This window comes from Scyliorhinus canicula, chromosome 3, assembly GCF_902713615.1.
Source record: "Scyliorhinus canicula chromosome 3, sScyCan1.1, whole genome shotgun sequence".
Classification (NCBI taxonomy): domain Eukaryota; kingdom Metazoa; phylum Chordata; class Chondrichthyes; order Carcharhiniformes; family Scyliorhinidae; genus Scyliorhinus; species Scyliorhinus canicula.
The window spans coordinates 7,768,235-7,795,454 of record NC_052148.1 but is presented as its reverse complement, the minus strand read 5'-3'; the positions used below and the strand labels follow the sequence as shown (position 1 = coordinate 7,795,454).

The following is a 27,220-nucleotide window of genomic DNA, read 5'->3' as shown; positions in this document are numbered from 1 at the left end:
AGCCATGCTGCACTGTGCCTCGACAGTGCCCACCTCGGACTGAGCCATGCTGCACTGTGCCTCGATAGTGCCCACCTCGGACTGGGCCATGCTGCACTGTGCCTCGACAGTGCCAACCTCGGACTGGGCCATGCTGCACTGTGCCTCGACAGTGCCCACCTCGGACTGGGCCATGCTGCACTGTGCCTCGACAGTGCCAACCTCGGACTGGGCCATGCTGCACTGTGCCTCGACAGTGCCCACCTCGGACTGGGACACGTCCCCCAGCGACCGGGACATGCTGCACTGTGCCTCGACAGTGCCAACGTCGGACTGGGTGACGTCCCTTAGTGACTCGGACACACTGCTGAGGGGCCGCGTGGCGGGTGGGGTAGGACTGTACATTACGAGAAGCGACCGTCATGGAGAGCGCTAAAGTCTTTGTCGCCGTTAGGTTGAGTGGGGCCCCTTCCAGCAGTCATTGCCGGATGGGGTCCAATGCAATCCCCATCACAAATGCATCACGCATGAGGAGATTGGCATGTTCCGTGGCCGTGACGGCCTGGCAGCCGCAGTCCCGTACGAGAGGGATAAGGGCCCGCCAGAAGTCTTCAATCGACTCACCAGGTAGTTGTACGCGAATGGCGAGTACATGTCTCGCAAATAGAGTGTTCGTCTTCTGAACGTAATTTTCTTTAAGGATTTTCATGGCGCCTGCATAATTCGGCACGTCCTGTATCAGCGGGAACACGCTGGAGCTCAACCTTGAGTAGAGGAGATGAATTTTCTGAGCTTCCGACGGTGCAGGGTCCACTGAGGAGGTGTAGGCCTCGAAGCAAGCCAGCCAGTGATTAAAGTATTTTCTGGCATTTGGCGATTGCGGATCCAGCTGCCAGCGATCGGGTTTTATCCTGATGTCCATGATGCGGAAAATCTCACTGTAATAAATTGATGCGCTATCAATTGCACTTAAAGACTCGAATCGGTATAAGAGAGGCTTTATTACAGTGAGATGTTTATCCTCCGACTGCAGCTGGTAGAATGGCAGCTCAGGAGAACTTATACATATTTGTACGGCTCCTTGTGGGCGGAGCTAGCCGGCAGGTGCTACCGACGAACCTGTAATACAGGTACCGCTGTACATCTTCTAATACATGCACACACACAATTACACAGTGCTGGATCACCACAGGCCGGACTCGACCCAAGCTTTGAGAAGGTGCCTCATGGCAGACTGGTACAAAAGGTGATGTCACACGGGATCAGGGGTGAGGTGGTAAGATGGATACAGAACCGACTCCGTCACAGAAGTCAAAGGGTAGCAGTAGAAGGGTGTTTTTCTGAATGGAAGGTTGGGACGAGTGATGCTCCACAGGGATCGGTGCTACGGCCTCTGTTGTTTGTAGTATCCATTAACGATTTGGAGGAAAATGTAACCAGTCTGATTAGTAAGTGTGCGGATAACACCAAGGTTGGTGGAGTGGCAGATAGTGTTGAGGATTGACAGAGGATGCAGCTGGACATAGATAGGTTGGAGACTTGGGCAGAGAAATGGCAAATGGATTTTAATCTGGACAAATGTGAGGTAATGTATTTTGGTCGGTCTAACATAAGACCATAAGACATAGGAGCAGAATTAGGCCACTCGGCCCATTGAGTCTGCTCCGCCATTCAATCATGGCTGATATTTTCTCATCCCCATTCTCCTGCCTTCTCCCCATAACCCCTGATCCCCTTATTAATCAAGAACCTATCTATCTCTGTCTTAAAGACACTCAGTGATTTGGCCACCACAGCCTTCTGCGGCAAAGAGTTCCACAGATTCACCACCCTCTGGCTGAAGAGATTCCTCCTCATCTCGGTTTTAAAGGATCGTCCCTTTAGTCTGAGATGGTGTCCTCTGGTTCTCGTTTTTCCTGCAAGTGGAAACATCCTCTCCACGTCCACTCTACCCAGGCCTCGCAGTATCCTGTAAGTTTCAGTAAGATACCCCCCTCATCCTTCTAACTCCGAGTACTGACCCAGAGTCCTCAACCATTCCTCATATGACAAGCTCTTCATTCCAGGGATCATTCTTGTGAACCTCCTCTGGACCCATTTCAAGGCCAGCACATCCTTCCTTAGATACGGGGCCCAAAACTGCTCACAATACTCCAAATGGGGTCTGACCAGAGCCTTATACAGCCTCAGAACTACATTCCTGACCTTGTATTGTAGCTCTCTCGACATGAATGCTAACATTGCATTTGCCTTCCTAACTGCCGACTGAACCTGCACATTAACCTGAAGAGAATCATGAACAAGGACTCCCAAGTCCCTTTGTGCTTCTGATTTCTTCAGCATTTCCCCATTTAGAAAATAGTCAATGTCTAAATTCCTCCTTCCAAAGTGCATAACCTCACACTTTTCCACATTGTATTCCATCTGTCACTTCATTGCCCACTCTCCTAGCTTGTCCAAATCCTTCTGCAGCCCCCTTGCTTCCTCAATACTACCTGTTCCTCTGCAGATCTTTGTATCATCTGCAAACTTAGCAACAGTGCCTTCAGTTCCTTCCTCCAGATCATTAATGTATATTGTGAAAAGTTGTGGTCCCAGCACAGACCCCTGAGGCACACCACTAGTCACCGGCTGCCATCCTGAAAAAGATCCCTTTATCCCCACTCTGCCTTCTGCCAGTCAGCCAATCCTCTATCTATGCCAGCATCTTACCCTGAACACCATGGGCTCTGAACTTATTCATAATTTCCCGTCTTCTGCTTCCCTCCCTTCGTAAACAGTGGTGTTACATTAGCCACTTTCCAATCCTCTGGGACCCTTCCTGTCTCCAGTGATTCCTGAAAGATCATTACCAACACCTCCACAATTTCCTCAGCTATCTCTTTTAGGACCCTGGGGTGTAGTCCATCTAGTCCAGGTGATTTATCCACCTTCAGACCTTTCAGTTTCCCCAGGACCTTCTCCATAGTAATGGTCACTGCACTCACCTCTGCCCCCTGGTTCATACAGGGGAAATATATCGTAAATGGCAAAACCCTGAGGAATATAGAAAGTCAGAGAGATCTGGGTGTACAGGTCCACAGATCTTTGAAATTGGCAACACAAATGGACAAGGTCGTCAAGAAAGCATCCGGAATGCTTGCCTTCATTGGACGGGGCATCGAGGATAAAAACTGGCAAGTTATGCTACAGTTGGATAGAACCTTGGTAAGGCCGCACTTGGAATATTGCGCACAATTCTGGCTGCCACACTACCAGAAGGATGTGGAGGCTTTGGAGAGGGTACAGAGGAGGGTTACCAGGATGTCGCCTGGTCTGGAGGGTGTTAGCTATGCGGAAAGGCTGAATAGACTCGGACTGTTTTCATTAGAATGACGGAGGTTGAGGGGCGACCTGATCGAGGTCGACAAGATTATGAGGGGCATGGATAGAGTGAATGGGCAGGCACTCTTTCCCAGGGTGGAGGGGCAGTCACCAGGGGGCATAGGTTTAAGGTCCGTGGGGCAAAGTTTAGAGGATGATGTGCAAGGCAGGTTTTTTACACAGAGGGTGGTGAGTGCCTGGAACAAGTTGCCAGGGGAGGTTGTGGAAGCAGATACATTAACGGCGTTCAAAAGGCATCTTGACAAACACATGGATAGGACGGGTATAGAGGGATACGGCACAAGGAAGTGCTGAGCGTTTTGGCCAAGGGAGGTATCATGACCGGGACAGACTTGGAGGGCCGAAGGGCCTGTTCCTCTGCTGTATTGTTCTTTGTTCTTTATTTCAGATTTCACCAACTTTCTGTGGTTCCACAGATAACTTCCCTCCATTGCCGTTGAGTGGGCCAACTCTTTCTCTTGCTACCCTCTTGCTCCTAATATATGCAGAAAATGCCTTGTGTTTCTCCTTGACCATGTTTGCTGAAGAGATTTCATGGCCTCCTTTAGCCCTCCTAATTCCACGTTTAAGTTCCTTCCTACTTTCACTGTTCACCTCAAGGGGCTTTGTCAGTTTTTAGATGCCCAGACCTAACATATGCCTCCTTTTTCCTTTTGACTAAGTTTACAATTAGTCTTGTCAGCCATGGCTCCCGAATCCTGCCATTTCTATCCTTCATTTCTGCGGTAGAGCAGCACGGTAGCACAGTGGTTGGCACAGTTGCTTCACAGCTCCAGGGTCCCAGGTTCGATTCCCGGCTGGGTCATTGTCTGTGCGGAGTCTGCACGTTCGCCCTGTGTGTGCGTGGGTTTCCTCCGGGTGCTCCGGATTCCTCCCACAGTCCAATGATGTGCAGGGTAGGCGGATTGGCCATGATAAATTGCCCATAGTGTCAGAGGATTACTGGAAGGAGGTGTTTAGGGTAATCTATGAAGTGGTGCACGTGAAACTGGACCCGGGCCCTCGGGAGGCCATATTCGGGGTGTCGGACCAGCCGGGGTTGGAAACGGGCAAGGAGCCCGAAGGCAGATCCTGATGGGATGGAGAGCAGCCTCTCCATCCTGTGCCCTGGCGTGGCGGGGGGATCTGCTGGAATTCTTGACTCTTGAGAAGGTTAAGTTTGAACTGAGGGGAGGAATGGAAGTGTTCTACAATTCATGGGCGTTATTCATTGTGTTGTTCCTCGTGTCTTAATAAAGCTCGTAGTCTCAAAGTTGGAGAAGATGCTTTATTGTGAATTCGTTCTCTCTTCAGAGCTTAATTTACGGCTACCTCAAATGCTGCCTGCCTGTGTCTGTGTCCTGCTACCAGTTCTGCCTTCCGTGAAGTGTGTCCTCACTTCCTGTCCCTGTGTATTTATAGCTCTCCCGTGCTCCCTCTAGTGCTTGCTCAGTTGTATTGCATCTACTCAGATCTACAATCACCACACCCCCCCCCCTTTTCTTTTAAAAAAAAACATATTTTCTGTACATCGTTAAAGAAAATTGTACAAAACAGTTACTTATGATATGTGTATCTATACAAGTGGTGGTGCTATTGCATATTTTACAAAGCCAATTTATATTTGTGAGTCCAATCTTAATAAAAACATTTATGAGTCCAAACTTGATGAATTTGTTCACTGAGTTTTTTCTTTTGTTGTTGTTGACGTGGTGATATTGATATTGCAACTCCATTGTGAATGTTGTCGGTGTTCTTGTTATTTTAAGTAACCAATACGTCATCCCATGGTGTTTGCATGGTCGAACCACTGATGTTGACTGGCATGGGCTTTTTTTCTGTGCTTGTGGTATAGATTTAGTATGTCATCTGCCTTGAAAGCTGGTGTGCTTGCTTGTTCTGGAGCAGATGTGAGTTTGTGCGATTCGTTGTCATCCCATGGCATGTTTGTAGTCTTGTCATTGCTTTGCAGTGTGCTGTGGCATTGTCCTTCATGTGCAGAGTTGTACCACTTTGTACAAGTCGTTGTTTCATTGCTGTTGTTTCTATCGTTCCTGTCTTTGTTGTTTTCGTTGCCGTTCTTGTTGCTGTTTTTGTCGTTTCTGTCTTTGTTGTTGTCGCTATCTTTGTTATGCTTCTTGTTGGTTTTGTTGTTCTTCTTGTAGTTTTTGTTGTTGTGCTTGTAGTTTTTGTTGGTGCTGTTGTTGTTCTTGTTTCTGCAGTGCTTATCGCGCTTCATGTTGCTTTTGTTCTTGCTGTTGTTCTCGTTTCTGCTGTGCCTCTTGTGGCTTTTGTTTTTCTTGTTATGCTCAATGAGTGTCCCGTGTGGATAATTTGAGTCATTGTCACAGTTATTAGTGCGAGTGTCCTTTGTGGAATCTGTTACTTAGAACGTTTCGTCTCGAGAATGGTGAGAATGATCTGATGTTGCATTGGTGCTGGTCATTTGTGGTGGGTTTGATTTGTCATCTTTGCTTTCTTGGTGCTCCTCTTCTGGAGTCAAATTCTTCACGATTTCATTTGACGTGGTCTCTCTGGACTCTTGGTGCTCCTCTTCTGGAGTCAAAATCTGCATGGTTTCTATTGGCGCGGTCTCACTGGACTCTTGGGTGGCCCTACTCTGTGCTTCTGTACAGACAAGCTGAGAACTGTCAGTCTCGCTGTGATCCTGTACCTCCTGTATGTCGAGTGTGATCACCTTGTCACTGTTTTCGGATGCAGTGGGTAGATGTACATTTTCTTCTTGATTATGTCAGCTGGGTAGACTTTCATAGTCTGCTTGCGGTTGCTCAGATACGGCGGGTTGACCCTCATGGTCTTGTTCATGCATGGTGTTCGCCAGGGAGTGTTTGCTTGCTTCCCTTTTGGAGTCTTTCATCACTCTCACTGTGGAGCCTGTCATAACGCTCTCTGTGGAGTCTTTCTGTGCTCTCTATGTGGCGTCGTCTTCGTCTTGGGTATTGCTGTCATCCAATGTATCGACGATCTGCCACGGCACCATGGTGTTGGATTCATCTACCATGAGTAGATTTGTGCTGAGCTTTGCGACCGTGTCGCTCATGCTGTGATTAGCATATCCGAATAACTCAGCCATGTCTGAGTAGTATTCTTCGAAAAACAAATCATCTTTTTTTGCTTCCGATTTATTTTTGTTCTCTTCACTTTGGGTGGTGCAGACTGCTTTTTCCAGGGTGTTGTGCGAGTTGTTTCTAACTGCTGGTTTAAGTTCAGGCGTTTTTCTGTGTTCTGAGGCAAGAGAGTTTGGTTTTACCGCTTTAAGTATCTTGTTTTCAATTTTCGGGCATTTCCCTTTTAAGTAGGCGTGGTCCGGATGCTCAGACGTCATGACGCTCGTGACGTCATGCGTAGGAATGAATTGCGCATGCGCAAATCGGCCTTCCTTAACAGTGCGGTTCTGTGTCCACTGCGCATGCGCGGCTTGCGCATGCGCATAACGATCAGCAACAAGAACTTTTTTAACAGAACGCAAAACGGGTGATTGCAACTGCGCATGCGCGGCTTCCGTTTCCTGCGAATGCGCGGCTTCCGTTTCCTGCGCATGCGCAGACGCAGTTTTTAGTTCTTTGTCTCCCCGAAACTGTAAAATGTGCTCCAACGCCATTTTATCGCGGATTTCAGCGTTTTTTCTTTCTGAAAGTTGTAAGTTACCTTTTCCTTTCGATCTGGACTGGATTTCAGCGTTTTGGCTTTGTGAAAAATTCAAGTTATTTCTTCTTTTTGATCTGTACTTTTCACTCGCGATTTCTTGACTGAAGCCTTTCTGTTCGTAGAGTTTTGCATCACTCAGTCTCTGTGCAGTTTGGCCTCTGAGCATTCCGTGCTGTTCAAATTCCATACAGAACTCTTCAAATTTGTTTAGTATTGTTTGTAAGTTGTTGCTGTCTTCATCTTTTAAATCCATTATATACTTTCCTAGCTTCATGTCCTGCGATGAGCATTGCTATTTTAATTTTGTCTGAGGCTGCTGCTACATCATTAGCTATGATATATAAATCGAACATTTGTTTAAACATTTTCCAGACATTTCTTACATTGCCGGTCATGTCCAGCTGAGGTGGGGTTCCAAGCCATATCCTCGAATAAGCGATGTCTTCCCAAGTCGAATGTCCAGTAGGAGATTTCCATGCCATTTTGTTCTTTCTGTGTCTGCAGCTGAGTTGTCCTGTAGTAAGCATCTGAAGCCACTCTTGGTACCATGTGTTGTTCCTCATGTCTTAATAAAGCTCGTAGTCTCAAAGTTGGAGAAGATGCTTTATTGTGAATTTGTTCTGTCTTCAGAGCTTAACTTACGGCTACCTCAAATGCTGCCTGCCTGTGCCTGTGTCCTGCTACGAGTTCTGCCTTCCGTGAAGTGTGTCCTCACTTCCTGTCCCTGTGTATATATAGCTCTTCCCTGCTCCCTCTAGTGCTTGCTCAGTTGTATTGTATCTAGTCAGATCTACAAATACCACATTCATGATGCACTTTTGAGAATTGGATAACATTGAACCTCCGGGGGGGAGTGTTGAGGCGGGGGGGTGGGGGGGGAGTGTTGAGGCGGGGGGGGTGTGGGGGGGAGTGTTGAGGCGGGGGGGTGTGGGGTAGGGGGGGTGCGGGGGGGGAGTGTTGAGGCGGGGGGGTGCGGGGGGAAGTGTTGAGGCGGGGGGGTGCGGGGGGGGAGTGTTGAGGCGGGGGGGTGCGGGGGGGGGGGAGTGTTGAGGCGGGGGGGTGGGGGGGGGTGTGGGGTAGGGGAGCGTTGAGGCGGGGGGGCGCTGACTGTGTGTTAACGGTGACGATGGGTGATTCCTGATGTTTGGGGGTTTGGTGGGAGGATTGGTTTGTTGTTGTTGTTATGGGGATTGACGTTGCTGTTGTTACTGATTATTGTTTATTGTTGGGTGTAAATTTGGGAGAAAATGTGAAAAAGGAAATTAAAATATTTGAAAAACAAAACTTTCCCTTAGTGTCCAAAACGTTTAGTTGGGTCACGAGGTTCCGGGGATAGGGTGCAGGTATGGGCTTGGGTCGGGTGCACTTTCCAAGGGTCGGTGTGGACTTGATGGGTCGAATGGCCTCCTTCGGCATGTCAATTCTAACATTATATGATTGTATGACAGTCCTGCACTCCAATCAACTGCCTTTAAAAGCCTCCCACATATCAGACGTGGAGTTACCCTCCAATAGTTGCTCCCAATTCACATTCCCCAGTTCCTGTCTAATTTAGATGTAATTGGCCCTCGCCCAATCACCCTGACCAACGGGCCACTCTTGTCCTTATCCATGACTATTCGAAATATTCTGGAATTATGGTCCCTGAGCCCAGAATGCTCCCCCACTGAAACATCAATCACCTGGCCTGGCTCCTACCCCAATACCAAGTCTAGTATGGCCCCCTCCCTGGTTGGATTGTCAACAAACTGTATCAAAAATCCCTCCTGCACACATTAACAAATTGCTCTCCATCTGAGCCCCTGTCAATATGGGGCACGTTAAAATCGCCCATCACAACCACCCAGCGTTTCACACCTTTCCAGCAGGGCCGGCTCAAGGTACCAGCAACTCGGGCAGTAGCCCGGGGCGCCATCAAGGAGTGCGTGACCGGTGTCAGAGACCCGGCGCATGCGCAGTTGGGCCGGTGCCAACCAGCGCATGCGCGATAGCCGCCCCGCACAAACATGGCGGATGGATCCCAGGTGGAAAAAAGGAGGCCTGCCGACAGAGAGACCGGCCCGCCGATTGGTGGGTCCCGATCATGTACCAGATCACTCCGCCCCCCCCCCCCCCCCCCCCCCCCCCGGCGAACGGAGCCCCCCCACCGAAGGGCGCCGAAGTTCAGCTTGCCCGGGGCGCCAGCAACCCTAGGGCCGTTTCTGCTTTCCAGTATCTGACTACAGAACTGTTCCTCTGTGTCCTGCGGACTGTTGGGAGGTCTATAGTAACCTCCCAACATTGTGATTTCACCCTCCTTATTCCTGAGCTCCACCCATAATGCCTCACTACAAGATCCCTCCGATATGGGGCAGCAGGGTAGCATGGTGGTTAGCATAAATGCTTCACAGCTCCAGGGTCCCAGGTTCGATTCCCGGCTGGGTCACTGTCTGTGTGGAGTCTGTACGTCCTCCCCCTGTGTGCGTGGGTTTCCTCCGGGTGCTCCGGTTTCCTCCCACAGTCCAAAGATGTGCGGGTTAGGTGGATTGGCCATGCTAAATTACCCGTAGTGTCCTAATAAATGTAAGGTTAAGGGGGGGGGGTTGTTGGGTTACGGGTATAGGGTGGATATGTGGGTTTGAGTAGGGTGATCATGGCTCGGCACAACATTGAGGGCCGAAGGGCCTGTTCTGTGCTGTACTGTTCTATGTTCTATGTGTCCCTCAACACAGCTGTGATCTGCTCCCGCATCAGCAATGTCACTCCCCCACCTTGTTTCTTTCCCCTTCTGTCCCGTCTAAAACAAGGATATCTCGGAATGTTAAGTCCTGCCCTCCTTTAATCATGTTTCTGTAATTACAATTACATCACAGTTCCATGCTGTGATCTGTCATGATATATAAACATGCAACCAATGAACACTCAGAATAGGACACAGCCAATGGGCAGTCAGGACACTCAGAGGTGGCATCACCACAAGGGGGCATGACATAAACACTATAAAAGGGATGAGGCACTCACACCCCCGGCCTCTTTCCACAGACAGACATCTAGAGACTTAGGGTTGATCAGCAGCATCACACCCCAGCACGTGGCTTAGAGCAAGCTGGTACAGTTAGACTGAGTTACTACAGTTAGATTAGCAGAGAGTCGAACTCATTTGAGAACTGTGTTAATAGTTCAATAAACACGTTGAACTCATTTTAGAGTCTGGAGCATCCTTTAGTTAAGACTGCATCAAGTAGCAGCCAGTGTTATCTGAAGCAGCAGAACACAACATAATCCAGGCTCTCAGTCCATCTGTCTTACCTGTTATACCTCTTGCATTGAAGCAAACACCCTCCAGTCCTGTAATCCCACTGAGCCCTGAGGCCTCCCTCTGCCTGCTCTTACTCTGCACTATGTTTATCCCAGTCTCACTTTCATCCCAGTCTCCACACATACTGGCCTGCTGTTCCGGTCCCACCCCCCGCCACCTCAGTTTAAACCCTCCGAATAGCACTAGCAAACTCCCCCCCCCCCCCCTCCAGGATGTTGGTGCTCCTCCAGTTCAGGTGCAACCCGTCCTTCTTTTACAGATCCCACCTTCCCCAGAAGACATCCCAGTGACCCACATATCTAAAGCCCTCCCTCTGACTCCAGCTCTTTAGCCCCGTGTTCAACTGGACCATCTCCCTGTCCCAAACGTCATTAGCACGCGGCACGGGGAGTAATCCGGACATTATTACTTCGGACATCCTGCATTTTAGCTCCTGACCTAACACCCTGAATTGTCTTTGCAGGACCTCTTCCCTCTCCCTGCCTATTTCATTCGTACCAATGTGGCCAATAATAACAATCTTTATTAGTGTCACAAGTAGGCTAACATTAACACTGCAATGAAGTTACTGTGTAAAGCCCCGAGTCGGTACACTCCAACGCCTGATCAGGTACACAGAGGGACAATTCAGAATGTCCGAATTATCTAACAGTATGTCTTTCGGGACTTGTTGGAGGAAATTGGGAGCACCCGGAGGAAACCCACACAGACACGGGGAGAACGTGCGGACTCCACACAGATTGTGACACAAGTCGGGAATCGAACCTCAGACACTGGAACTGAGAAGCAACAGTGCCAAACATTGTGCTACCGTGCTTCCCACAAGGACAGGAACAGCATTGTTTTAGAGTGTATCACACTGACACTGTTTAGGTACAGGAACAGCATTGTTTTAGAATGTATCACACTGGCTCTGTTTAGGTACAGGAACAACATTGTTTTAGAGTGTATCACACTGACACTGTTTAGCTACAGGAACAGCATTGTTTTAGAGTGTATCACACTGGCTCTGTTTAGCTACAGGAACAGCATTGTTTTAGAGTGTGTCACACTGGCTCTGTTTAGCTACAGGAACAGCATTGTTTTAGAGTGTATCACACTGACACTCTTTAGGTTCAAGAACAGCATTGTTTTAGAGTGTATCACACTGGCACTGTTTAGGTACAGGGACAGCATTGTTTTAGAATGTATCACACTGACACTGTTTAGGTACAGGGACAGCATTGTTTTAGAGTGTATCACACTGGCTCTGTTTAGGTACAGGAACAGCATTGTTTTAGAGTGTATCACTCTGGCACTGTTTAGGTACAGGAACAGCATTGTTTTAGAGTGTATCACACTGACACTGTTTAGGTACAGGAACAGCATTGTTTTAGAGTGTATCACACTGGCACTGTTTAGGTACAGGAACAGCATTGTTTTAGAGTGTATCACTCTGGCACTGTTTAGGTACAGGAACAGCATTGTTTTAGAGTGTATCACTCTGGCACTGTTTAGGTACAGGAACAGCATTGTTTTAGAGTGTATCACACTGACACTGTTTAGGTACATGAACAGCATTGTTTTAGAGTGTATAACACTGGCACTGTTTAGGTACTGGAACAACATTGTTTTAGAGTGTATCACACTGACACTGTTTAGGTACTGGGACAGCAATGTTTTAGAGTGTATCACACTGGCTCTGTTTAGGTACAGGAACAGCATTGTTTTAGAGTGTATCACACTGACACTGTTTAGGTACAGGGACAGCATTGTTTTAGAATGTATCACACTGGCAATGTTTAGGTACAGGAACAGCATTGTTTTAGAGTGTTGTGTTTGCTTCACCATTTTGTTGTATTTGAGGCTGGTTTTGGCTTCTTCTCACTTTGCTCCCCCACTCCCCACATTCCTTGATTTGCTCAGGGAGGGACCAAAACACTCTATAACAGGACATTAAAAGATGGGACATTTGTAACTCTTCGTGGTGGAGATTTGTATAACTTGCAACCCTTTGAACAAATAAAATTCCTCTTCATGTCAGATCGATCACTCTCCTGTCTTTGGCCCTCCTGCCTTGTGAAATTAATTCCATGGACACGAAAGAAGAAGGATGTGATTTAGGTCCAAGGATGTGGAGGAACCGCCTGTGGAGTTAATGGTTCTATTTTCTGATTTTCGCATGCTGTGATTTTACTTCTTGATGATGGCTTCAATGCCATTGTTCATACCCAACCAACAGACTGCCTTCTTTACCAGTCTGCTCTGCCCATTCAATCCCCTTGTCTGAATGATGTGTGTACTGATGTTGTTGAAGAATATCAGGTCAGAGATTCCTGTCTGAGCACCTGGTGCCTTTAAAAATAACGCTCCAGAAGATGCCTCGCTCGTCCCGATCAGGCCAAAATGATGTGAGATGGAATTGAATCATGTGTTAATTATTTTTCATCGTTTCTCTCCCGTCAAGTTGTTCTTAATTTCTCCTCCCAGCTGTTCCCTGTTCCATTGCACAAACTGTACCAGATCCATTTGGAAACTTCTTCAAGTTCCATGTCAATGAGCTAAGTTTATATCTTCAAGTTTCCCAGGGTTGGCTAACTGCCAAGTGTATCCAATGTGACCATCAATGCCGGTGACATCAATCAGTGCAGGTTGTACTCCTGTTGCTGCTTTGTTCTTTGCACAGCAGTCAAACCACGTGCAATGCAGGTGTATCTTTGTGCACTGCATGTAGATCAATCCGTGTGTCACAGAATCCCAGAAATATTATGGATCAGGAGGCCATTGGCTCTTCATGTCTGCACCAGCTCTCCAAACAAGCATCATGACTTTGTGCCATTCCCTTGCCTTTTCCTCGTACTCCTGCATAATCTTTCTATACAATTAATCATCAAATGTCCTCTTGAATGTCCCAATTGAACCTACCTCTGCCACACTTCCAGACAGTGCATTGCAGACTGGAACCACTCGCGGTGTGAAACACTTCCAGACAGTGCATTGCAGACTGGAACCACTCGCGGTGTGAAACACTTCCAGACAGTGCATTGCAGACTGGGCCCACTCGCGGTGTGAAACACCTCCAGACAGTGCATTGCAGACTGGAACCACTCGCGGTGTGAAACACTTCCAGACAGTGCATTGCAGACTGGAACCACTCGCGGTGTGAAACAGTTCCAGACAGTGCATTGCAGACTGGAACCACTCGCGGTGTGAAACACTTCCAGACAGTGAATTGCAGACTGGAACCACTCGCGGTGTGAAACACTTCCAGACAGTGCATTGCAGACTGGAACCACTCGCAGTGTGAAACACTTCCAGACAGTGCATTGCAGACTGGACCCACTCGCGGTGTGAAACACTTCCAGACAGTGCATTGCAGACTAGAACCACGCGCGGTGTGAAACACTTCCAGACAGTGCATTGCAGACTGGAACCACTCGCGGTGTGAAACACTTCCAGACAGTGCATTGCAGACTGGAACCACTCGCGGTGTGAAACACTTCCAGACAGTGCATTGCTGACTGGAACCACTCGCGGTGTGAAACACGTCCAGACAGTGCATTGCAGACTCGAAGCACTCGTGGTGTGAAACACTTCCAGACAGTGCATTGCAGACTGGAACCACTCGCGGTGTGAAACACTTCCAGACAGTGCATTGCAGACTGGAACCACTCGCGGTGTGAAACACTTCCAGACAGTGCATTGCAGACTGGAACCACTCGCGGTGTGAAACACCTCCAGACAGTGCATTGCAGACTGGAACCACTCCCGGTTATGAAACACTTCCAGACAGTGCATTGCAGACTGGACCCACTCGCGGTGTGAAACACCTCCAGACAGTGCATTGCAGACTCGAAGCACTCGTGGTGTGAAACACTTCCAGACAGTGCATTGCAGACTGGAACCACTCGCGGTGTGAAACACTTCCAGACAGTGCATTGCAGACTGGAACCACTCGCGGTGTGAAACACTTCCAGACAGTGCATTGCAGACTGGAACCACTCGCGGTGTGAAACACCTCCAGACAGTGCATTGCAGACTGTAACCACTCCCGGTGTGAAACACTTCCAGACAGTGCATTGCAGCCTGGAACCACTCACGGTGTGAAACACTTCCAGACAGTGCATTGCAGACTGGAACCACTCGCGGTGTGAAACACTTCCAGACAGTGCATTGCAGACTGGAACCACTCGCGGTGTGAAACACCTTCAGACAGTGCATTGCAGACTGGAACCACTCGCGGTGTGAAACACTTCCAGACAGTGCATTGCAGACTGGAACCACTCGCGGTGTGAAACACTTCCAGACAGTGCATTGCAGACTGGAACCACTCGCGGTGTGAAACACTTCCAGACAGTGAATTGCAGACTGGAACCACTCGCGGTGTGAAACACTTCCAGACAGTACATTGCAGACTGGAACCACTCGCAGTGTGAAACACTTCCAGACAGTGCATTGCAGACTGGACCCACTCGCGGTGTGAAACACTTCCAGACAGTGCATTGCAGACTAGAACCACTCGCGGTGTGAAACACTTCCAGACAGTGCATTGCAGACTGGAACCACTCGCGGTGTGAAACACTTCCAGACAGTGCACTGCAGACTGGAACCACTCGCGGTGTGAAACACTTCCAGACAGTGCATTGCAGACTGGACCCACTCGCGGTGTGAAACACCTCCAGACAGTGCATTGCAGACTCGAAGCACTCGTGGTGTGAAACACTTCCAGACAGTGCATTGCAGACTGGAACCACTCGCGGTGTGAAACACGTCCAGACAGTGCATTGCAGACTCGAAGCACTCGTGGTGTGAAACACTTCCAGACAGTGCATTGCAGACTGGAACCACTCGCGGTGTGAAACACTTCCAGACAGTGCATTGCAGACTGGAACCACTCGCGGTGTGAAACACTTCCAGACAGTGCATTGCAGACTGGAACCACTCGCGGTGTGAAACACCTCCAGACAGTGCATTGCAGACTGGAACCACTCCCGGTTATGAAACACTTCCAGACAGTGCATTGCAGACTGGACCCACTCGCGGTGTGAAACACCTCCAGACAGTGCATTGCAGACTCGAAGCACTCGTGGTGTGAAACACTTCCAGACAGTGCATTGCAGACTGGAACCACTCGCGGTGTGAAACACTTCCAGACAGTGCATTGCAGACTGGAACCACTCGCGGTGTGAAACACTTCCAGACAGTGCATTGCAGACTGGAACCACTCGCGGTGTGAAACACCTCCAGACAGTGCATTGCAGACTGGAACCACTCCCGGTGTGAAACACTTCCAGACAGTGCATTGCAGCCTGGAACCACTCACGGTGTGAAACACTTCCAGACAGTGCATTGCAGACTGGAACCACTCGCGGTGTGAAACACTTCCAGACAGTGCATTGCAGACTGGAACCACTCGCGGTGTGAAACACCTTCAGACAGTGCATTGCAGACTGGAACCACTCGCGGTGTGAAACACTTCCAGACAGTGCATTGCAGACTGGAACCACTCGCGGTGTGAAACACTTCCAGACAGTGCATTGCAGACTGGAACCACTCGCGGTGTGAAACACTTCCAGACAGTGCATTGCAGACTGGAACCACTCGCGGTGTGAAACACTTCCAGACAGTGCATTGCAGACTGGAACCACTCGCGGTGTGAAACACTTCCAGACAGCGCATTGCAGACTGGAACCACTCGCGGTGTGAAACACCTCCAGACAGTGCATTGCAGACTCGAAGCACTCGCGGTGTGAAACACTTCCAGACAGTGCATTGCAGACTGGAACCACTCGCGGTGTGAAACACTTCCAGACAGTGCATTGCAGACTGGAACCACTCGCGGTGTGAAACACTTCCAGACAGTGCATTGCAGACTGGAACCACTCGCGGTGTGAAACACTTCCAGACAGTGCATTGCAGACTGGAACCACTCGCGGTGTGAAACACTTCCAGACAGTGCATTGCAGACTGGAACCACTCGCGGTGTGAAACACCTCCAGACAGTGCATTGCAGACTGGAACCACTCGCGGTGTGAAACACTTCCAGACAGTGCATTGCAGACTGGAACCACTCGCGGTGTGAAACACTTCCAGACAGTGCATTGCAGACTGGAACCACTCGCGGTGTGAAACACCTCCAGACAGTGCATTGCAGACTGGAACCACTCGCGGTGTGAAACACTTCCAGACAGTGCATTGCAGACTGGAACCACTCGCGGTGTGAAACACCTCCAGACAGTGCATTGCAGACTGGAACCACTCGCGGTGTGAAACACTTCCAGACAGTGCATTGCAGACTGGAACCACTCGCGGTGTGAAACACTTCCAGACAGTGCATTGCAGACTGGAACCACTCGCGGTGTGAAACACTTCCAGACAGTGCATTGCAATCTGGAACCACTCGCGGTGTGAAACACGTCCAGACAGTGCATTGCAGACTGGAACCACTCGCGGTGTGAAACACTTCCAGACAGTGCATTGCAGACTGGAACCACTCGCGGTGTGAAACACCTCCAGACAGTGCATTGCAGACTGGAACCACTCGCGGTGTGAAACACTTCCAGACAGCGCATTGCAGACTGGAACCACTCGCGGTGTGAAACACTTCCAGACAGTGCATTGCAGACTGGAGCCACTCGCGGTGTGAAACACTTCCAGACAGTGCATTGCAGACTGGAGCCACTCGCTGTGTGAAACACTTCCAGACAGTGCATTGCAGACTGGAACCACTCGCGGTGTGAAACACTTCCAGACAGTGCATTGCAATCTGGAACCACTCGCGGTGTGAAACACTTCCAGACAGTGCATTGCAATCTGGAACCACTCGCGGTGTGAAACACTTCCAGACAGTGCATTGCAGACTGGAACCACTCGCGGTGTGAAACACTTCCAGACAGTGCATTGCAGACTGGAACCACTCGCGGTGTGAAACACTTCCAGACAGTGCATTGCAGACTGGAACCACTCGCGGTGTGAAACACTTCCAGACAGTGCATTGCAGACTGGAACCACTCGCGGTGTGAAACACCTCCAGACAGTGCATTGCAGACTGGACCCACTCGCGGTGTGAAACACTTCCAGACAGTGCATTGCAGACTGGAACCACTCGCGGTGTGAAACACTTCCAGACAGTGCATTGCAGACTCGAACCACGCGCGGTGTGAAACACTTCCAGACAGTGCATTGCAGACTCGAACCACGCGCGGTGTGAAACACTTCCAGACAGTGCATTGCAGACTGGAACCACTCGCGGTGTGAAACACTTCCAGACAGTGCATTGCAGACTGGAACCACTTGCGGTGTGAAACACTTCCAGACAGTGCATTGCAGACTGGAACCACTCGCGGTGTGAAACACTTCCAGACAGTGCATTGCAGACTCGAAGCACTCGCGGTGTGAAACACTTCCAGACAGTGCATTGCAGACTGAAACCACTCGCGGTGTGAAACACTTCCAGACAGTGCATTGCAGACTGGAACCACCTGCGGTGTGAAACACTTCCAGACAGTGCATTGCAGACTGGAACCACTCGCGGTGTGAAACACTTCCAGACAGTGCATTGCAGACTGGAACCACTCGCAGTGTGAAACACTTCCAGACAGTGCATTGCAGACTGGAAGCACTCGCGGTGTGAAACACTTCCAGACAGTGCATTGCAGACTGGAACCACTCGCGGTGTGAAACACTTCCAGACAGTGCATTGCAGACTGGAACCACTTGCGGTGTGAAACACTTCCAGACAGTGCATTGCAATCTGGAACCACTCGCGGTGTGAAACACCTCCAGACAGTGCATTGCAGACTGGAACCACTCGCGGTGTGAAACACTTCCAGACAGTGCATTGCAGACTGGAACCACTCGCGGTGTGACAAAGGGTTTTCTCACATCACATTTGCTTCTTTTGCAAGTCACTTTATTTGTAGAAATAAATTTAGAGAACCCAATTCTTATTGTTTCCAATTAAGGGGCAATTTAGCCATGGCCAATTCACCTATCCTGCACATCTATTTGTGTTGTGGGGGTGAGACCCACGCAGACACGGGGAGAATGTGCAAACTCCACACAGACAGTGACCCAGAGCCGGAATCGAACCGGGACCTCGGCGCTGTGAGGCAACAGTGCTAACCACTGTGCCACCATGCTGCCCTTGTAAATCACTTCAAATGATCACTGATCCTTACGAACGGGAACAGTTTCTCCCTGTCTGCTCTGTCCAGCCCCCTCATGATTTTGCAAATCTCTATCAAATCTCCTCTCAGCCGCATTCTCTCCAAGGACACTAATCCCAATCTCTCCAATCTAACATCACTGACGTTTCCCATCCCTGGAGCCATCCTTGTAAACCTCTCCTGCCCTCTCTCCAATGTGTTCACATTCTTCCTATAGTGTGGCGCCCAGAACTGTGCACAACATTCCAGCTGAGCTCTGACCAGTGTCTTGTATCAGTTCAGTATAACCTCCTCGCTCTTCTACTCGAGGCCCTTATTAATAAAACCCAGAATACTTTCTGCTTCATTAACTGCTCTCTCCACCCGTCCTGCCACATTCAATGCTGAATGCACAAATACACCCAGCCCGCTCTGCTCCTGCACCGCCTCAAGAATTTTATCCCATACTTCATATTGTCTCTCCATGTTCTTCCTATTAAAATGCGTTAAGCGGGATTCTCCGCAATCGGCACGATGGCCCGACGCTGGCGTCAAAAACGGCGCGAACCACTCTGGCGTCAGGCTGACCGGAGATTCTCCGCACTTCCGGGGGCTAGGTGGACACCAGGAGGGGTTAGCGTCGCGCTAACCGGCGGCGAAGGGTCTGTGCGAGTTTGTACATTCGCCAAAGGGCCGGCGTGATCCCGCGCATGCGCGGAACCGCTGCGTATTCTGGCGCATGTGCTGGGGGGGGTGTCTTCCCCGTGCTGGCCATGGCAGAGCCCGACAGGGGCCGGCGCGGAAGGAAGAGGTGCCCCCACGGTACAGGCCCGCCCGCAGATCAGTGGGCCAGGCCACCGTGGGGGGTCCGGACCCCCCCGCGAGGCCCCCCATCCCCACCCCCGAGGACCGCCCCAGCCGACTTACCTGCCAGGTCCCGCCGTGTGGGAACATATCTAATCCACACTGGCGGGACTGGCCAGAAACCGATGGCCGCTCGGCCCATCAGGGACCGGAGAATTGTCGGGGGGGCCGCTGCCAACGGCCCCCAACTGGCGCGGCGTGAATGCCGCCCCCGCCCGAAAACTGGCGGGGGAGGGGTTGGAGAATCCTGCCCATTATCAAACACTTCCCCGTATTGAACACCATCTGCTACCTATCTGCCCACTCTGCCAACTTCCTTGCCCACTCTGCCAACTTCCTTGCCCACTCTGCCGACTTCTCTGCCCACTCTGCCAACTTCTCTGCCCACTCTGCCAACTTCTCGGCCCACTTCTCTGCCCACTCTGCCAACTTCTCTGCCCACTCTGCCAACTTCTCTGCCCACTTTGCCAACTTCTCTGCCCACTCTGCCAACTTCTCTGCCCACCCTGCCAACTTCTCTGCCCACTCTGCCAACTTCTTTGCCCACCTGCCAACTTCTCTGCCCACCCTGCCAACTTCTCTGCCCACTCTGCCAACTTCTCTGCCCACTCTGCCAACTTCTCTGCCCACTCTGCCAACTTCTCTGCACAATCTGCCAACTTCTCTGCCCACTCTGCCAACTTCACTGCCCACTCTGCCAACTTCTCTGCCAATTTCTCTGCCCACTTCTCTGCCCACTTTGCCAACTTCTCTGCCCACTCTGCCAACTTCTCTGCCCACTTTGCCAACTTCTCTGCCCACTCTGCCAACTTCTCTGCCCTTTTGAAGTTCTACATTCTCCTCCTCACAGTTTACAATGCTTCCAAGTTTTGTGTCATCCACAGAATTTTAAATTGCCCCACACACCAAGATCTACATCATTAATATACATCAAGAAAATCACGGGTCCCAATACCGACCCCTGGAAACTTCCTGCAGCCTGAAATATATCCATTCAGCATTACTGTATTCAAATATCGGGTGAAACATACAGAGTGTAGTACTACTCAGTAGAGAAGATGCGTGAAGAGATCAGTTCAGTCCATAAGAGGGTCATTTAGGAGTCACTGAAAGTGGGGAAGAAGCTGTTTTTGAGTCTGTTCATGCGTGTTCTCGGACTTCTGTATCTCCTGCCCGATGGCAGAAGTTGGAAAAGTGAGTAAGCCGGGTGGGAGGGGTCTTTGATTATGCTGCCCGCTTTCCCCCGGCAGCGGGAGGTGTAGATGGAGTCAATGGATGGGAGGCAGGTTCTTGTGATGGACTGGACTGTGTTCACGACTCTGTAGCTTCTTACGGTCTTGGGCCGAGCAGTTGCCATACCAGGCTGTGATGCAGCCGGATAGGATGCTTTCTATGGTATAGCTGTAAAAATTGGTAAGAATCAATGTGGGTAATTCAGCCTTTCAGTATTTCAGCTGCCATGCATCTGCCCATTTTCCTGTCTTCTGATCTCCTCCTGAATTCTAAATGGGCTGGTTTAGCACACTGGGCTAAACAGCTGGCTTGTCTGGCCAAACAAGGCGAGCAGTGCAGGTTCAATCCCCGTACCGGCCTCCCCAAACAGGTGCCGGATTGTGGTGACTCGGGGCTTTTCATAGTAACTTCATTGAAGCCTACTCGTGACAATAAGCGATTACTATTATTATTCTATGTGACTTTTCTGAATTTCAAGGAAATTATCCACTGTATCCAGATCATTAATGAATATCGAAGCGGACGCCAATCCCAACTTCTGCAAAATAGTGCCATGATATCTTTAAGGAAACACCTGACAGGACAGAGGGGGAAGGACTTTATTAAATGGAGAGAGATGGCAGAAAGTTCCAGCACCGAGGGATTTGAGGTCCGAGTGCGTAACTCACAAAAAGTGAACATGCAAATTCAGCCGGTAATTGGGAATGTTGCCCTTTATTTCAAAGGGAATGGAGTATAAACATAGGGAAGTCCTGCTAATACTATGCAAGGCAGCAGTTGGACCACACCTGGAATCCTGTGAACAGTTTTGGGCCCTTGTCCAAGGGAATTGATAGAGGCTTTAGAGGCAGTCCAGAGTAGGTTCACTAGGTCGATCCCGGGTATGGAGGGATTTCCTTATGAGGAGAGGTTGAGTAGGTTGGGCCTGTACTCAGTGGAGTTTAGGAGAATGAGAGGTGGCCTCATCGAGACATATCGGATTCTCAGGGGGTTTGACAGGGTCGATGCTGAGAGGATGTTTCCTCTTGTGGGAGAGTCTAGGACCAGAAGACACAATCTCAGAATGAGGAGTCACCCATTAAAGGCAGAGATGAGGAGGAATTTCTTCTCTCAGGGGGTAGTGAATCTGTGGAATTCTTTACCCCAGAGAGCTGTTGACGTTGGGTCATTAAATATGTTCAAGGCTGAGATAGGCAAATTTTTAATCAGGGATCATAGAATTTACTGTGCAGCAGGAGGCCATTCGGACTATCCAGTCTACACCAGCCCTTGGAAAGGGCACCCTACTCAAGCTCACGTATCCGCCCTATCCCCGTAACCCAAGGAAACGAAGGGCAATTTATCCTGGCCAATCAACCAAACCCGCACATCTTTGGACTGTGGGAGGAACCCACGCACCCGGAGGAAACCCACGCACACACGGGGAGAACGTGCAGACTCCGCACAGACAGTGACCCGAGCCGGGAATCGAACCTGGGACCCTGGCACCATGAAGTATCAGTGCTAACCACTGTGCTACCGTGCTGTCCCTTAATCAAAGGTTAGGGAGATAAGGAGGGAAAGGGGAGTTGAGGATTATCATATGAACCAGGATCTCATTGAATGGAGGAGTAGACTCGATGGGCTGAGTGGCCCATTTCTGCTCCGACATCTTCTGGTTTTCTGAAGGATATCTCCTCCAGCAGTGCAGCACGCCCTCAGTACTGCTCTGTTCTAGATTCTGTGCTGATACATCAAGTGGGACTTGAACCTCAAGCCCCTGAATAACACTGTGCCATTGAGTTGTGGATCTCAGTGGTAGGAGTGACTTGTGCTGCGGTGATTAATGCTGAAGGATCCCATTGTGGGGTCGAAGTATGAAGTTAGGTCCCAGCTGTGGTCTCCTGGTGTTGGGCAATGCAATGTTTGGTCACTCTGACACCGAGGGCTGCCAGTGTTGAAGCCTCCCCCAAACCTGGAGCCTGCTGGTGCTGAGACACTACAGTATTGTCAACTTTAACAATGCAGCATGTCAGATAATACAAACACTCTGCCTGACCTTTATTAAAATGCCACTAAATCTTCCTTTGTACTTCACAGATTATCGATTGCTCCAGGAGGGACTACTTGAAGAACTGATAGATTACAAGTTTGTATTCCCACATGTTTTATCAGGAAAACGGAAATGGAGCGTACTCCTACTGCCACAGGTAATTAATAGAAAGCTAGAATTTTACAGCACAGAAGGAGGCCATTCGGCCCATCGTGTCAGCACCAGCTCCCGAAACAGCTTGTCCCATTCCTCAGCCCTATCCCCGTAGCTCTCTAAATTATTCTCTTTCAAATATACATCCAGCTCTCCTTTGAAACCTCCAAAGGGATCCACCTCCACCGCTCTCCCAGCCAGCGCATTCCTAACCTCAACCCTCTGGGGTTAGTGACCGGAAATTCCTGCCCATCAATACCTGTCCTCTGATTCCTATCTCAAGGATCCATCAATCACAAACATTTCCAATTTTAAAAAATTTGTTCAGGGGATGTGGGTGTTGCAGGCTGTGCCAGCATTTATTGCTAACCCCTAATTGTCCTTGAGGGGGCAGTTAAGGGTTAATATTGCTGTGGGTCACATGTAGGCCAGACCAGGTAAGGATGCCAGATTTCCTTCACTAAGGGGTGAACCAGATGGGCATTTACCACAATAGACAATGGTTTCACGGTCATCATTCGACATTTATAATTCCAGATTTTTATTGAATTCAATTCACCACCTGCTGTGGCAAGCTTTGAACCTGGGACCTCAGAGCATTACTCTGGGTCTCTGGTTTATTAGTCCAGTAATAATACCACTAGGCCACTGCCTCTCCTCATTTTCCAATCAACCTGCCATGTGGCACTGTATCAAATACTTTCTGAAAGTCCAAATATGCAACATCCACGACACTACCTTCATCCACTGTGCCACCTCATCAAACAACTCAATTAAATTTGTCAGACAGGACCTGCCCTTGACAAAGCCATGTTGACTGTCTAGTATTAACTTGTTTTTCTCTGTGTATATTGATCCCATCCCGTATTACGGCCTCCACCAGGTTTCCCACTATTGATGTCAAGCTGACAGGTCTGTAGTTTCCTGGGTTATCCTTTGCCCCGTTCTTAAACAACAGAGTCACATTTACAATCCTCCAATCCCCTTGGGGCCTTGTGTTCAGAGAGGCCTGGAAAATTACTGACACCGGCTCCGCAATATGCTCCCTTACCTCTCTCAGCAATCGAGGCTGCATCCCATCCGGGCCTGGCGACTTGTCTTCCTGGAGTGCTGCCGTTTCAGCTCTTTACCTGACACCAACAGACTGATCACAGCAACCCAACCCAGCCTGCTGCTCCACCCCTGAACGCTGCACTGATCAAAATCATTTCAACCCATCTCGCGTGTAACATTGTTTTCATAACATTATACTAATAATCCAGAGAGAATTGCCAATTGCAAAATTGGAAAAACTGCTGAGAATGGGTTGAAAGGTGGAAGGTAGTGAATAGAGTGGAGTGATACCAAGGGAGTGTGTCATACTGTCAGATACCCAGGGCTTTATCTTAGAGGCGATACTGTCTCCAATTGATCTAAATGATCAGTAACCAAATGTACAAACTGTGTGATGGAATCTGCAGTTTATGGCACAATTGAGAGAATGCATGTGAACTGCTACTGTTATCCCCTTTATCAAATTCCACATAAGGGCAGCACGGTAACATAGTGGTTAGCACAGTTGCTTCACAGCTCCGGAGTCCCAGGTTCGATTCCGGCTTGGGTCACTGTCTGTGCGGAGTCTGCACATCCTCCCCGTGTCTGCGTGGGTTTCCTCCGGGTGCTCCGGTTTCCTCCCACAGTCCAAAGATGTGCAGGTTAGGTGGATTGGCCATGCTTAATTACCTTTAGTGACCAAAAAGGCTAAATTGGATTGGATTGGATTTGGTTATTGTCAAGTGTACTGAGGTACAGTGAAAAGTATTTTCTCTGAGCAGCTCAACAGATCATTAAGTACATGGGAAGAAAAGGGAATAAAAGAAAATACATAATAGGGCAACACAAGGTACACAGTGCAACTATGTAACCCACCGGCTCAGGTCAGTCCCTAAAAGGGTGATTTAGGAGCCTGGTAACAGCGGGGAAGAAGCTGTTTTTGAGTCTGTTCGTGCGTGTTCTCAGACTTTTGTATCTCCTGCCCGATGGAAGAAGTTGGAAGAGTGAGTAAGCCGGGTGGGAGGGGTCTTTGATCATGCTGCCCGCTTCGCCCAGGCAGCGGGAGGTGTCGATGGAATCAATGGATGGGAGGCAGGTTTGTGTGATGGACTGGGCGGTATTCACGACTCTCTGAAGTTCCTTGTGGTCCTGGGCCGAGCAGTTGCCATACCAGGCTGTGATGCAGCCCGATAGGACGCTTTCTATAGGTGCATCTGTAAATGTTGGTAAGGGTTAGTGTGGACATGCTGAATTTCCTTAGTTTCCTGAGGAAGTATAGGCGCTGTTGTGCTTTCTTGGTGATAGCGTCGACGTGGGTGGACCAGGACAGATTTTTGGTGATGTATACCCAAAGGAATTTGAAACTGCTAACCATCTCCACCTCGGCCCCGTTGATGCTGACAGGGGTGTGTACAGTACTTTGCTTTCTGAAGTCAATGACCAGCTCTTTAGTTTTGCTGGCATTGAGGGTGAGATTGTTGTCGTTACACCACTCCACCAGGTTCTCTATCTCCCTCCTGTATTCCGACTCGTTGTTATTCGAGATCCGGCCCACTATGTTCATATCGTCAGCAAACTTGTAGATGGAGTTCGAACCAAATTTTGCCATGCAGTCATGTGTGTACAGGGAGTAGAGGAGGGGCCAAGTACGTAGCCTTGCGGGTCCTCAGTATTGAGGACTATTGTGGAGGAGGTGTTGTTGTTTATTCTTACTGATTGTGGTCTGTTGGTCAGAAAATCGCGGATCCAGTTGCAGAGTGAGGAGCCAAGTCTTAGGTTTTGGAGTTTTAATATGAGCTTGGCTGGGATTATGGTGTTGAAGGCGGAGCTGTAGTCAATAAATAGGAGTCTGGTGTAGGAGTCCTTGTTTTCGAGATGCTCTAGGGATGAGTACAGGGCCAGGGGGATAGAGTCTGATGTGGACCGGTTGCGACGGTATGCGAATTGCAGTGGATCAAGGCATTCCGGGAGTATGGAGTTGATGCGCTTCATGATCAGCCTCTCGAAGCACTTCATTACGACTGACGTCAGGGCCACTAGGCGGTAGTCATTCAGGCACATTGCCTGGTTCTTCTTTGGTACCGGTATGATGCTAGTCTTCTTGAAGCAGGTGGGGACCTCGGAGTGGAGTAGGGACAGGTTAAAGATGTCTGTGAATACCTCTGCCAGCTGGTCCGCGCAGGCTCTGAGTGCACAACCAGGGATCCCGTCCGGGCCCGTCGCCTTCCGAGGTTTCACTTTTGGATCCATCGACCTCTGGGTTATGGGCCCAGCACGCTTCTGCTGCGCCACCGTGCTTCCCACCAAGGGTTCACTTTCAGGAAGGTCGATCTGACTTTGGAAGCTGTGATGGTGGGTATGGGTGTGTTACGGGCTGCTGGGGCACTCGACAGCAGATTGTTGGTTTCCTGCTTGAACCAATCAGAGAATTAAGTTCATTGGGGAGGGGTTCACTGCTGCCAGAGTTACTGCTCAGCTTCGCTTTGTAACCCGTTATGTTGTTTAGGCCTTGCCAAACTGCTGAGAGTCTGTAACGCTAGTCTATAACTGTAGCTTGGTCTGATATTCTCTCTTGGCATCTCAGTTGGCTTTGCAGAGGTCGCACCTGAATCTCTTGTGCAGGTCAGGGTTGCCTGACTTGAACGCCTCAGGCCTGTCCTTCAGTAGGGAGTCAATCTCGCGATTGAGCCATGGTTTCCGGTTGGGAACGTATGTACTGCTTTCTGTGGCTGCAGTCGTCCACACATTTGCGAATGAAGTCTGTGACGGTGGTGGCATACTCATTTAAGTTGGTCGCTGAGTTCTTAAATATGGACCAGTCCACTGTCTCTAAGCAGTCACTTAAAAGCTCAGCTAGCCTGTTCAATCTCTCCCTATAACTCAATCCCTTGAATTACTGGCGGAACAGTGGCACAGTGGTTAGCACTGCTGCCTCACAGCTCCAGGGACCCGGGTTCAATTCCAGCCTCAGGTGACTGTGTAGAGTTTGCATGTTCTCCCAGTGTCTGCGTGGATTTCCTCCGGGTGCTCCGGTTTTCTCCCACAGCCCAAAGATATGATGCAGATTTGATGGATTGGCCATGTTAAATTGCCCCTCAGTGTCCAAAAGGTGAGGTGGGGTTACTGGGTTACGGGGATAGGGTGGAAGTGTGGGCCTAAGTAGGGTTCTCTTTCCAAGGGCCGGTGCAGGCTCGGTGGGCCGAATGGCCTGCTGTGGGGATTCCATGATTCTATGAACATCCTTGTAAATCTCATCCGCACTCTCTCCAGTTTAATAACATCTTTCCTACAGCAAGGCAATCAAAACTGAACACAATACTCCAAGTGCAGCCTCACCAACGTCTTGCCCAACTGCAACATAATTTCCCAGCTTCTATACTCAGTGCCCTGTCTGATGAAGGCCAGCATGCCAACAGCCTTCTTCACTGCCACCTTTAGAGAACCGTGCAGCTGAACTCCAAGGTCCCTCTG

General features: G+C 49.7%; 1 protein-coding gene across 4 annotated transcripts in view; it reads left to right on the top strand.

Moving 5' to 3' along the window:
* The window catches only part of LOC119963793 (disintegrin and metalloproteinase domain-containing protein 12-like), a 701,497-nt gene that overhangs the window by 9,525 nt on the left and 664,752 nt on the right, over positions 1-27,220 (top strand). For all 4 annotated transcript variants that reach the window (XM_038793080.1, XM_038793079.1, XM_038793078.1 and 1 more), the window contains exon 2: positions 22,612-22,721. In XM_038793080.1, the coding sequence (XP_038649008.1) occupies positions 22,612-22,721 (110 nt within the window). The remainder of the gene's footprint in view (positions 1-22,611; positions 22,722-27,220) is intronic.